General features: G+C 36.5%; 1 protein-coding gene and 1 long non-coding RNA gene across 3 annotated transcripts in view; one reads left to right on the plus strand and one right to left on the minus strand.

Moving 5' to 3' along the window:
• Positions 1 to 11,739, minus strand: part of PNPT1 (polyribonucleotide nucleotidyltransferase 1) — a 40,397-nt gene extending 28,658 nt beyond the window's left edge. The window contains exons 1-8 of one of the 2 annotated variants that reach the window (XM_005686626.3): positions 11,497 to 11,739; positions 7,286 to 7,346; positions 6,605 to 6,679; positions 5,855 to 5,960; positions 4,668 to 4,717; positions 3,625 to 3,688; positions 3,478 to 3,525; positions 2,452 to 2,565 (exon numbers count right to left, since the gene is read on the minus strand). In XM_005686626.3, the coding sequence (XP_005686683.1) occupies positions 2,452 to 2,565; positions 3,478 to 3,525; positions 3,625 to 3,688; positions 4,668 to 4,717; positions 5,855 to 5,960; positions 6,605 to 6,679; positions 7,286 to 7,346; positions 11,497 to 11,657 (679 nt within the window). In that variant the 5' untranslated portion in view covers positions 11,658 to 11,739. The remainder of the gene's footprint in view (positions 1 to 2,451; positions 2,566 to 3,477; positions 3,526 to 3,624; positions 3,689 to 4,667; positions 4,718 to 5,854; positions 5,961 to 6,604; positions 6,680 to 7,285; positions 7,347 to 11,496) is intronic. The other variant, XM_013967668.2, reaches the window with a different exon arrangement.
• The window catches only part of LOC106502619, a 199,211-nt gene that overhangs the window by 39,678 nt on the left and 146,864 nt on the right, over positions 1 to 12,669 (plus strand). The window lies entirely within an intron of this gene.

A 12,669-nucleotide genomic window follows, 5' to 3' on the forward strand; every position in this document is an offset into this window, starting at 1 on the left:
GCATATTCAAGAAGCTGAATAAACCCTACATAGGATAACCCAAGAAAAGACATATCATAATTAAACTTCTGATAACCAAAGACAAAGGAAAAAAAATCTTGAAACCAGCTAGAGAAAAATGACACCATGCCAATGTGGGAAAAGCAATTCAAACAACAGCAAATTTATCATCAGAAACCATGGAGGCCAGAAGGAAGAGGCATAATATCTTTCAGGTGTTGAAAGAGAAGAACTGTCAACCCAGAATCCTATTCCCAGTGAAAATATTTAAGAGTGAAGGAGAAATCAAAACTCTTAGATGTAGGAGAAAGAAGAAAATATGTCACCCTGAAATGGCTAAAGAAAGGTCTCTAAACAGAAAGAAAACAATGAAGGAAGAAACCATGTTAAGAATGTATTAAGCAGAAATATGGGTAAATACAACACACTGGAATACTTGTCTGCAATTTTCTAAACTGTCTGATGGTTAAAGCAAAAATTGTAACACTTCCCTGTTGTGGTTCTAAATGTAGAGAAATATTAAACAAATATACATGGAGGAGGATGAAGGGAGGTTAGGTTTCAGTTGTTCACTTGAGGCACAAAGAAGCTTCCTCTGATACCATGATATGGAGATGGTTATAGCCTTTCTCTTATCTGTGTTCCCATGACATCTCCTCTCCCTTTCACAGAATTGGAGATTTAAAAACATGCATTTAATGTATGTAAACTGTACCTCAGTAAATTAATTTTAAAAAGAGCATAGGAACAGGTCAGAACAACAGTTGGAAGGCTGCCTATTGGGTTTGTGCATGCTGCAGATACAGTAAAGATCCTTGGTTCATTCCTCCAGTATCTCTTTAAAATTAGAGTGGTTCAGACACAAAGGCAGATAAAGATATATGACCATTTAGAAGATGGTTTATTTTGCATCTTAACAGTAATATTAACCACTTGCTTACTAGGTTCTAGGTACTATGTGGGGTACTCTACAAACCTTGACTCTAATCTTCATAATGGTCCTATAAAGTAGCCAAATCAATTCACTAAAAAATTAGTAAATTTCTTTTTTACTAATTTTGCTGAAAAATTTCAGATATAGACCAAGTGAACTTCAAATAGCAAACCAACACTCTACTCAGGGCCCTTTTTGAGATGCTCAAATATAATGTAGGGGTCATTCATTCACAGCCTCCCCAAATCTTTAGAATCTTCTCTATATGGTGATAGTTCCCCACCTTCACCTTTAAAAGGGAGGGTGACTTACTCAGTGGGCACACAACTTTTTACTATTCCTCCTGGTCTCTTGTCCCTGCCTCTTTTTTCCCCTCCTGCCTGTAAGTAAGATAAGTTGGCCAGAGTTCTGTTAGCTAGAGTTCTGGAATCCCATGATCAGACAAGCCTGGCAGGCTGCAATCCATGGGTTGCAAGAGTTGTACTCAACTTAACGACTACACCACCACTGGTAGCCAGTACATAACCATGAAGATGTGGGCAACACCCTAAGCATAGCAGAGTGGAAAGCTATAAAACGATCTAGATTTCTTAAGACATTAGGGGAGCTGCTGTAACTGTCCTGGACTCATTATCTCTGAATTTTTGTTACTTGAGAAAAAATAAGTACCCATCTTGTTTAAGCCTTGTTATTTAGTTTCACCACACAATTCCTAACTAACATGTAGATAATACACAATTCCTCTTTCATGTATTTTGTCTATCATCTAGTTCTAAGTCATTATGAACATTCCAAAAGCAGCAGCTGGAAATGAGGTATTTTACATGTTAACCGAACAAAAAAAGCACTAAAAGTTTAATACATTTACATTTCATCAAAATGTTCCCACATCAGAAGATTCTGTGTCAAAAAGTTCCAGACAACAAATATCAGGTAGCAGGATAAACTAAGAGACCTTAATTTATTTGTCCAAGGTTGCATGGTTAACTATGGCAGATGCTCGGTTTCAAACCCAAGTCATTTTGACTGTTAAAGGCTATTCCCCTTCAACAGAATCAGCCTCTGATTTTTGTTCATGTTGATTATGGCATTTTAGTTGGAAGGAGTAAAGGTGACCCATGGTCCAGTGCATATCTTTATCACTAGTTTCCTATGAGGAAATATGATACCTCTTTCTCAGAGGACAACAGGCTTCGAATGACTGCATTAGCTAAATTAACATATTTAATAAAACAATTAATTTACTACCAGATTTAAAACTTCAAATTTTAGACTAGCTTATCAGTCTAAAAATAATTACTAAAATTATCTTAACAAAGATTTTTGCATTTCAATTAGTTATATAACATTCTATAATTCTAGGTATTGTTTGACATGATGCAAGAGCACTACCAAAATGGGGCAGCAATAAAACAAAACAAAAATTTTTATGGCTAGTTAACAAAATACACATACATTCTTAGAAGCCAAAACCTGTACAAAAAATCCAGAACAAATCTACCACATAAACTACTTACCAATCTGACTTTTAGGTGCTCCAGTAACCACTAAATTTAAAGTACTGTTAGCCATTTCTTTTCGTGTTGGGTTAACTACACATTCTCCATCAATCATTCCTATCCGTACTGCCCCTAAAATATATTAAAATATTGGCAATTGTTTAATAAAAACTCAGTTTTCAAGACATTCCAGTAATGACCTCAAACCATATCTTCAATTGTGACCATCTTCTGGCCTCACTGGGTGACTCAAGTTCAGCATTCATCTCGGTGGTCTTTTCCTAGTCTTGACTATATTTTCTCTTAAGACAAGTGCTTACCTGCTGATCCTACTAAGGTACAGCATAAATATCAGTGACTCTTGAGAAACCCTCTCTGACACCTAACTACACAAATATAAACCTGCCCTTCTCTATCATTTTCTTAACACTCTGACTATACTTTTATAGTACTGTTTATAAAAAATTGTTTCGCTCATGCTGAAACCAAGAACTGTCTCATTCATCTCTGTACTACTGATACCTAGTCTGCCTTAGTTTTTTCATTGCTAAGTCCAATATTGGGCATTTAGGACACAATGATTATTCACCTGATAAATCATTTGTATATTGCATGAATACAACTTACATGAGCTGTAAGTTATCAACAAGTTTATATTTCAATATTATCTTGAAAGAGTGTGTACCCTGACAATTTCTCAGTCCAAAAATAGAAATTCTTCAAACAGAAGAGGCAACTAAGAAGTCACAGAATCTGAGAACATAAAATAATCTCTAACACATAACATATTGCTATAAGAAACAAAACCCAAAGCAAAGAGAAAAGTTTCTTAAAAGATCTGAAAGGACTCTTCTTAGAATGTCATCTAATCAGACTCCCCAAGAAACAGTAAATCAAAGTTAATAAATCTATGTCCTTGCTATAGCATGCTCACTCCAATTTTTTTGGGGGAAAAAAAAAAAAAAAAAAGTTTCTTCAGTGCTCTTAGCCAAAAAGCTGAGAAGTGATAGAAAAAATGTTTTTTATTTTCAAATCCTAACTTACCAATAGGTCCATTCCAAGGAATATCTGATAATGAGAGGGCTACAGAAGCTTTAAAAAAGAAAGAAAATAACAGCTGAAATAAAAATATTTCATTGCTTAAAAAAGAAAATTAATAGTAATAATTTTAATCTTTATTTTTATACTTACCACCATTAATTGCTAGGACATCAGGTTCATTAACACCATCTACTGCTAACAGATTACAAAGGATCTAGTGCAAGGGAAAAAAATGCAAAGCACTTAAAAAAAAAACCTACTTGATGTGGGAGGATTATCATTTGGAATAACATTTTGGCCTAAAATATAGGAAAACTATATGATATGGTTCAAAGCAAAAGCTTTGTAGTCAAACCCCTTACTTCTATCATTTAACTACATGCTTGACCACAGAAAAAATTACTTAAATTAAGCCTCAAAAGTTTCCTCATCTTTAAAAGGGAAAAATAATGGTATCTTCCTAAAAAGTTCTTAGGAAAATTATAGGAAATACTGTGTATAAATTATTTATAGTACTGAGCAGTAAATGTTAGTTAGCTATGTTAGTAAATGCTACATAAAAATACTGTTGTCTTCTGTTTGTTAAGCACAGACAAATTACATTGTAATAATATGCTTATGTCATGTACTTAGGAAAATAACTTCTCGAAGCAGTGACATTCTAACAAAGGAATATTTGCAAGGCATATTTATTTTTTTCACACATAAAATAATTAAAGTATATAAATGGGTCATTATTACAAAAGAAGGTATTATTCAGAAAGTAACAAAATATAACAAAGTAGAGGTTTAGAGAACCCAATGATAAAAAATAGGTAATAAAGACTAGTTGACAGTCCTTGTCTGTTACTAATATGACCTTTGGGGCCCAGTCTGAACTGTCCCCACCCACCTCAATTACTCTAACCTTTTTTCAAATTTACCAATTTCTTTCCTGCCCAAGAATTTTGTGCTTCCTGTTCCATCTTCCTCTACTCCTACATTGGTTAATTCCTACTCATAATTCAGGTATCACCTCATATTGATACCAAATAAATGTTAGGTTTTAAAAACTAATGTAAACTGCAGCAGCATCACCAAAAATTCTTATTTTATACTGTTAAAATGTTGGGCCTAGGAAGTATTAAATAGAGATTACATCTTTTTTTTTTCTTTACTGACCTGAAAACAAATAAACCTAAAACAGAACATACCTGTGTATCATAAAAGTAGCCAGCTGGAAAGAGAGGTCTAATTGAACGATCTGCCAAAAGAAAAAAAAAAAGAGATTAAATTGTTACTAGCAGAAGTTGCTTCACAATTCAAAACTTTTCCCCCATTAAAGACCAAGCTAAAAAGTAATGTAACTAGCCATTTAATAAAGCAAAACAATAACAGCAAAAACAAAACCCTTGGACTAATTTACTCACAGGGACACAGATAAATATTAAAATACACCAGATCCTAAAGATGAAAAACTAGCAGGACAGGAGCACCCAATTGTAAAATTGGGGAGCAACTTTTCATTCTGGTTCCACAGACATCAGAATTCATTGCTTGCTGCTGCTGCTGCTAAGTCGCTTCAGTCGTGTCTAACTCTGTGCGACCCCATAGACGGCAGCCCACCAGGCTCCTCCGTCCCTGGGAGTCTCCAGGCAAGAACACTGGAGTCGGTTGCCATTTCCTTCTCCAATGCATGAAAGTGAAAAATGAAAGTAAAGTCGCTCAGTCGTGCCCGACTCTTGGCGACCGCATGGACTGCAGCCTACCAGGCTCCTTCGTCCATGGGATTTTCCAGGCAAGAGTACTGGAGTGGGTTGCCATTGCCTTCTCCAACTGTTATTTATTTATTTAAGCAGAAGAAAGAGGCTTAAGACCAACAGCACACCAAAATAAAACCCTTCCTTGGAATTCTGTGTCTGATGAGTGCGTATAAATATACATAAAGTAGAACTTTTGGTTAGAAGAACTATAAACTACAAATGATCCCATGATATTTAAGGATATCAAAGATTTGAAAAATCATAAACATATTTCAGTAGTTGATGAATACAACGCTTTCAGGAATTACTACGATGAACCTACAAATGAAAACTACTTAGGTTCAACAGAGTAGAGGTGTGGGCCACAGAATTTATATGATTAATAGAGATTCATTCATTTGGTCAACAATATTTGTTGAATGCCTATTTTGTTCCAGGGAGTATGCTAGGTATAGGGGATTCAGTATTAAACAAAAATTTTTTTCTCATGAAGCCCACATTTGAATCGGGGATACAAAAAGTAAATAATCTTAGGTTGTGTTAATGTAATGAAGAAAATTTAAGAGAGATTATAGAACACAGATGGAAGAGAAGAGATACTAAGACAGGTATATATATCAGAGACCTTAATATCTTACCTATTACTCGACTTGTAAGAATTTCTTTATCAGAAGATCCAATCTCTCTTCTGAGATAGTTTGTGGGAATCCTACCTGCTGCAGCAGCCTTCTGTCTATAGTCAACCTGAAAGAGCGAAGAAAAAAAAAATGCTGTTCATTTGACTGACTTTTGTAGTGGCAGATTTTCCCCAAGAAATTACTACAGAGATACAATTGTCCTGAGGTTGCCAACAACATATTCCAGACTAAGAGTGAATATCTTGCTTACTTTTAGTGTTTTGTATCTCTTAGAGAAAGGAGAGGTGACAGAAATAGTCAGTAAATTGATTTTTTTAAAAGCCTTCCACTACCCAGTTAGATGACTGTGTAGACTCAATACTTCCCACAGTAGCTTATCCTGGTCAAGTTTAACACTGCCTTTTTTTGTGTCAACTCTGTAACTGCATTCCCCTTATCATAAGAAAAGAAGCCATAATATACTATTTTCACCAAAAATATACTTGTAGACTCATACAAAGGGAAATCTACAAAAGCAATGAATTCACTGCTTACTAAACATCAAAGTACTTGTGCACTTCCACTGTTTCTGTCAACTTGATAAACCTGGATCTTATGATGACCACTGATATAATGACTCAATATCAAACAATTAAGGAAAATCCTTTATTGTGCCAAGTTTACAATTTGTACTCACTAGACACTGGACAAAAATATTACAGTTCTATATTTATTCTATATTACAGTTCAGAAAAATCAGCAAATACTTACCACCAAAGGCATGAATTGGGAAGGTGAAGGTTTTGTTTTACTGACTGCTGTGACCATCACTGCAGTGTCACCTGACTTAAACATAAACAACAACACTGGTAAATTCCTTTAAAATTAGATATTAACATATAAGCAGTTATTCATATAAGACTGAATCCTCCCTCAGTTAAACCCAAGGAAAGAGAATTGTTATTCTGTGACACTGTGACTATGAACATAATTATTCACAAGCAGTCCAATCTTAATCACTTCTGCATAATCATGATCTATATTAGAACAGTCACTAAGTTTTTCAAAAGTAACAGAACTAAAAGGGAAAAGGCTCACTGATAGTTTAGTCACATCCAATCATATTTTCTACTTATTAGGAAATTTAGGCTATAAATAAAGAAAAAATTATTACTATTGAAGAAACCGGTAAAATTACTTTCTCTAAAAAAGCGTTACAGAATTTATTAACAGAATAAATTAGAACCCCAAGTTTGGAAGAGACCTTAAAGGTCATTTAGTATACTTAGTCCTCCGACTCCCTGGTTGTCTGGAATGATTCTGACACTACAAATGGTCTGAATTAATTTCCAGTACCAGAATTCTAAGAAGTTACATGATGTTATAAAGATATTCAGTACCAGTCTCTATAAACATTTTTAGGGTGAAAATTTAACAATTTGGACTTTTTACCTGTACTACAGCAGAGCCATCTGCAAATCTGGCCAGTTTTCCAGAGGATATTTCTAATTTTCTGTTCAAAATAAAAATCCAATACAAAAGGACTTAGGTCATTAATACAATTCCTAACTTAGAATAAATCAATCAAAGATTTAAAGAACCAAAGGTCCCATAGGCCCCCAACTACCAACAAACAAACAAACAAAAAAGGGACAGAGCTCACTATCATTACCAAAGATTCAAGGGGAGGTTAAGATCTCCTTCAGAAAAAATACAGAAACCGAGGCACAGGAGTAATCTGAATGACAGTATTTCTGAAGGGAAGAAGCTCCTTTCTTAAGGTTAATTTCCCATTTATCACATCTTTTCTCCCGTCTTACCACTCTTGCCGTGTTGACTAAAGTAGCCTTTTAACACACAAACTTTATCATTTCTCTCCTTAATTCCTTTAAAATCTCCCTCATTGCCTTTAAAATATAAACTCCAAAACTTCCAACAGAAACTTGCATGTTCTACAACAGTGCCAAGATAACTCAGTGGGGGAAAGAAACAGTCTTTTCAACCAATAGTGCTGGGACAACTGGATATCCATATGCAAAGAAGTTAATAAACGTTGGACCCTTTCCTCATATTATAAATAAAAATTAACTCAAAATGGATTATTGACATAAATGTAAAAATTAAGACTGTAATACTCTAAGAAAAAAATACGGGAGTAAATCTTCATAAACCTGGGTTACACCACATCTTCCTATAGATGACATCAAAAGCACAAATAAAAAAAATAGATAAATCTGACAATCAAAATTAAAAACTTTCATGCTACAAAGGACATCATCAACAAAGTTAAAGAAAATCTACAGAATAGCAGAAAGTATTTGGAAATCATATACCTGATAAGGGACTTGTATCTAGAATATGTAAAGAATGCTTACAACTCAAAAATAAAAAGAAACCCAATTTTATAAACTGGTAAAGGATTTCAATCAATGTTTCTTCAAGGAAGATCAACAGTACTGCATGAAAATATGTTCAACATCATTAGCCGCTAAGGAAATACAAATCAAAACCACAATGAGATACTATTCACATCTAGTAGGATGGTTATGATGGGTATGTGTTGATGGGCATGTGGAGAAATTGGCAGTCTCATACACTGCTGACTAAAATGTAAAATGGTGCACCTGCTTTGGGAAATAATCTGGCAATTCCTCAAAAGATAAAACACAGAAGTACCCCAGATGTTCTCAAATACAGGCTTGGATTAACAGTCAAATACCAAATCCTCCCACTTTCTTTGTTCTGTTGATCTACACAATGTCTCCTTTAGGTGTCCCAGACCACCTACCAGATAGTTCTGCCTTGGTGACTGACCTAATTTAAACTTTCTTCCCGCTAGGTGGTTACTTTCCATTATGTCTCATGATTTCAGCTGGTGTCTAACAGACACGTAATTTTTTTCCTGTATTTCATGGTGATTTTACCTCTTTTCAATTCACTTCCCTATATTTTAATGTATAAAATACCTCCAAATATAAGATTGTTAACATATCAATGGCTTCTGGAATTGGAACTGGATGGCTATGGAACCGTATGAGAAGATTTTTGAGCTTTTAAAATATTGAACGATGTGAGTGAATACCTAAATCAAAATATACTTTTGAAAAAAATAATAAAAAGGATAAGAAGAGAAAGGAGGTTCTACTGGTGGGCACAAGAGTAGGACGAGATAGCTTAGGAAGAGAGAAGGGAAAAGAGCAGCTATCTGCCACAGGAAGTAGAACTCCAGGGAGAGAGAGATGCAAGTATTTTTGGAGACACTTGCAAAATGGTATAGCTTCCTCTAAGAAAAATTCAGTAGTTCAAAACTCACGCTACTCCACCCCCACTCCAGCAAAAACAAAACAAACACCCACCTTTATGATTTGGCCTTGCCTTTGCTGCCAAACTCATACTTCACTTTTCACTCCATCCACAGTGAGTTATTTGTAGCTAGTCAATACACTCTCTCACTTCTCTGCAACTGCACTTGCCATTTTCTCTGCTACTTTCTCCTTGCTAATTCCTTTTTGCGTTTCAGGATTCACCTTCAACAGCAAGCTTTACAGTGGGATAAACACCCCTTTGTGCTCCTTCAGCATGCTATTCATACCTTTCCCACAAACTGATTTTCTCAGCACTGAATCTGTGTTCTTCCTCATCAGACTATCTCTAGTTGCCTTGGAACTCAATATAGTAAATGCTCTATAACTTGCTGAAATGAAAATTACTACAAAGTTTATTGTGTGTAGTAAAGACGTTTACCACAATAGTATACAACCTTCTAGGACATTGTAAAGGATACACATAGCAAGTATCAAGTTGGTGGTACAAAGCAGTCACCCAAAAAAGTTTGTTGCAAACTTATGACAAAGAAAATAATTGACCCAGCAGGTATGATATTTATGAATCTCACTGCTACAACACATGACACAGGTTTAAAAAGAGGTTACAAAAAAAAAAAAATCCCAGTTGACTAATAAATGAGATTCAAAGTAGACTATTATGAAAAATTTGGAGGGCAAACCTAACCTTGTTGTTTTGAGTCCCTGCTGCTGCTAAGTCACTTCAGTCATGTCCTACTCTGTGCAACCCCACAGACGGCAGCCCACCAGGCTCCCCTGTCCCATTTCCTTCTCCAGTGCATGAAAGTGAAAAGTGAAAGCGAGTCGCTCAGTCATGTCTGACTTAGCGACCCCATGGACTGCAGCCATCCATGGGATTTTCCAGGCAAGAGTACTGGAGTGGGGTGCCATTGCCTTCTCCTTTGAGTACCTAGTGCCTAACAGTAGATGTCTGTGTATTGAAATGTTCTGGGACATTTCTTCACAGAAGAATAAATTTTCAGTCCTTGAAGAATGGAAGAGATATCTTTCCCCTCAAAAATCAGAATCAAAGAATGCAAGAGGTGGAAAGAAAGACCTTAGAGATCATCTAGTCTCACAGTCTCTAGAGCTCTTTTCTTTTTATAGTCTTTAACCTAACAACTTTTTTTTCCCTACATTTTTAGAGGGCATGTAAACGCATATGATTATGTGACTGACACACAGTAGGCAAAACCAAAACACCCAGCTTTATGATTTGGTCTAAAATATTTATTATCTGACCCGTTACAGAAAAAGTTTGCTGACTCTTGATCTAATAAAAGTCTCCTCATTCAGGGGAGTGCAAGGAGTGGTGACATGGTGACATAGCTTGTTCAAAGATCATTGAGTAAGTCAGGGAGGAAGTGCTGGGTTCAAAGCCAGATTTTCTGACTTTCGTATGAATTAGGGTCAACGTTTTTTTAAAAATACACGTGAAAAGTATATATAAAGTATTAGCAGTTTCATTTTTTAAAATGAATCCCATACTACTTTTATAAAAGTCATTTTAGAAATGAATTCTGGGAAACAGACCCCAAGAGAAAGTATCAATCTGAAACACAAATTTAAAATCCACCTAGTCTCATAGGAGTAGCTTTGACCCTGAGAAAGTTACCTAAGCTTCTCTGAGCCTCTGTTGCTTTAACTATAAAATGAAAGTAATAGTACATTTACTACAGGCTTCCCAAGTGGCTCAGACCATAAAGAATTTGCCTGCAATTCAGGAGACCTGGGTTCCATCCCTGGGTTAGGAAGATCCCCTGCAGAAGGGAATGGCAACCCACTCCAGCAATCTTGCCTGGAGAATCCCATGGAGCCTGGTTGGGGTCGCAAAGAGTAGGACAGGACTAAGTGACTAACACTTGCACAGGCTTTAACAGAGTATCATATAACCAGCGTCAACAAACCGACTTTGTCCTTTCTTTCCTACCCAGACTCATACGGGCCAAGCTTCTTAGCCAGTAAACTGGATTGAAGGACGTAAGCATCAATTGTTAACGCGTTATCTTTTTCATTTCATAGCCGAGGAATCACCAAAAGTAAAGAGAATGGAAATCAGGTGGGCAAACTCGGTTGGGGAAAAGAAGCTCGGAACAGGGAGAGAGGGAGGAAGCAGCAGCAAAGGGCACGGTACTGAGACAGCAAGAGAAGTAGGGGGATGGGGCTGGGGGTGCCAAGAAACAGGTTCCAAACGCGGAAAGGGAAATTTGTAACTTAGGTTTAGGGTAAAGAGACTTGGGTTGCCGGATTCGTACTCTAAGAAGTGAATGTACTCGGACCCGCCTTGTGAAAGGACAGAGAACACACACAGTTCCTTACCTGCTGCCTAAATCCACGGCCACGGATCGCGGCCCGATGCCACCCCATAGTGCTCGCACCTGTAACTGGGTGAGTGTCCTATCCCGCCCTGGCAGACGGAGGGGACCATCGCCCAGAGGCCGCAGCCGGAGGCACGAGCAGCAATGCCTGCAGGCCGCCATGACACCTGGCACGCGATCAACCCGGGCCGCGCCCTGATTGGCTTAATCTGCAGATAGTGGGGCGGAGCCTGATGCAGTTTCGTTTCCGCGGTACCGAGGGGAACGCCGGGGAAGCGGATACCTGGCCGCTTTCTACGAAGCGTAGAGAGGGTCAAAACTATCTGAACGCAATCGAGACAACTCATTCTTTATTAGCCAATCAACAACAATTAGTAAAATAATGTGAGTTTTTGGTTTGTTTTTCATTTTTCTATCGTAGTTTAAAAGAGAATCTAAAATAGCACAAGTATTTAAAAGAGTATTGCAGTAATAGAAGTAATCAGAAAACACATTGTTGTTATCTGGCTTCTGCCAGCTGAGAATTAGGAGAATTTGCGTAGTGGGCCATGGAAAGAGACCTTTCTGTCTTCCATCCTACCCCCTGGCTTTTATTTTATAAATTTCAAGCAACAAATATATTACTACTTTACCAAGGGAGTACCAAGTACCACCATAGGAGCCCAATTTATTTCTAGTAAGTTAATTTCACCTCTGGTTGACCTGTTATCATTTTATATATTATTATGCTCATTTTGGGTTCATTTCCATTTTAATATTTAGCAATTAATTTCTCTATTTTTGTCAAGTGTTGATACTTTCTAAACCAACTTGCCACTATTTTTTAAAAGTTTTGGATAATGAAAAAAAGTTTTTGGAATTTGATTTGATAAATTTCTAGGGGGTGGATAAATTTCTCCCACCCCTCTTAATCCAGTCTGTTGGAGAAATCTTTATATGGTTCATGGAATGAATCAAATGATTATTCTTCTGAGGATCATATTTCTCTTTTAAGGTCATAACCCTGTTCTCCAAAGAAATCCAAACAACAAATTGCTCTTGAGCAATTTCAATCACTGATTTGGAATTTCCATGTCAATAAAGGGATTACAGATAACTCTGTTTATAGGTATTTAATGTTAAAGTAGTTTTTGCTTCTTTTCTACCTTTTTCTTTACCTTGTGTTGCCAGTGTT

The sequence above is a fragment of the Capra hircus genome, chromosome 11 (genome assembly GCF_001704415.2).
Source record: "Capra hircus breed San Clemente chromosome 11, ASM170441v1, whole genome shotgun sequence".
NCBI lineage: Eukaryota > Metazoa > Chordata > Mammalia > Artiodactyla > Bovidae > Capra > Capra hircus.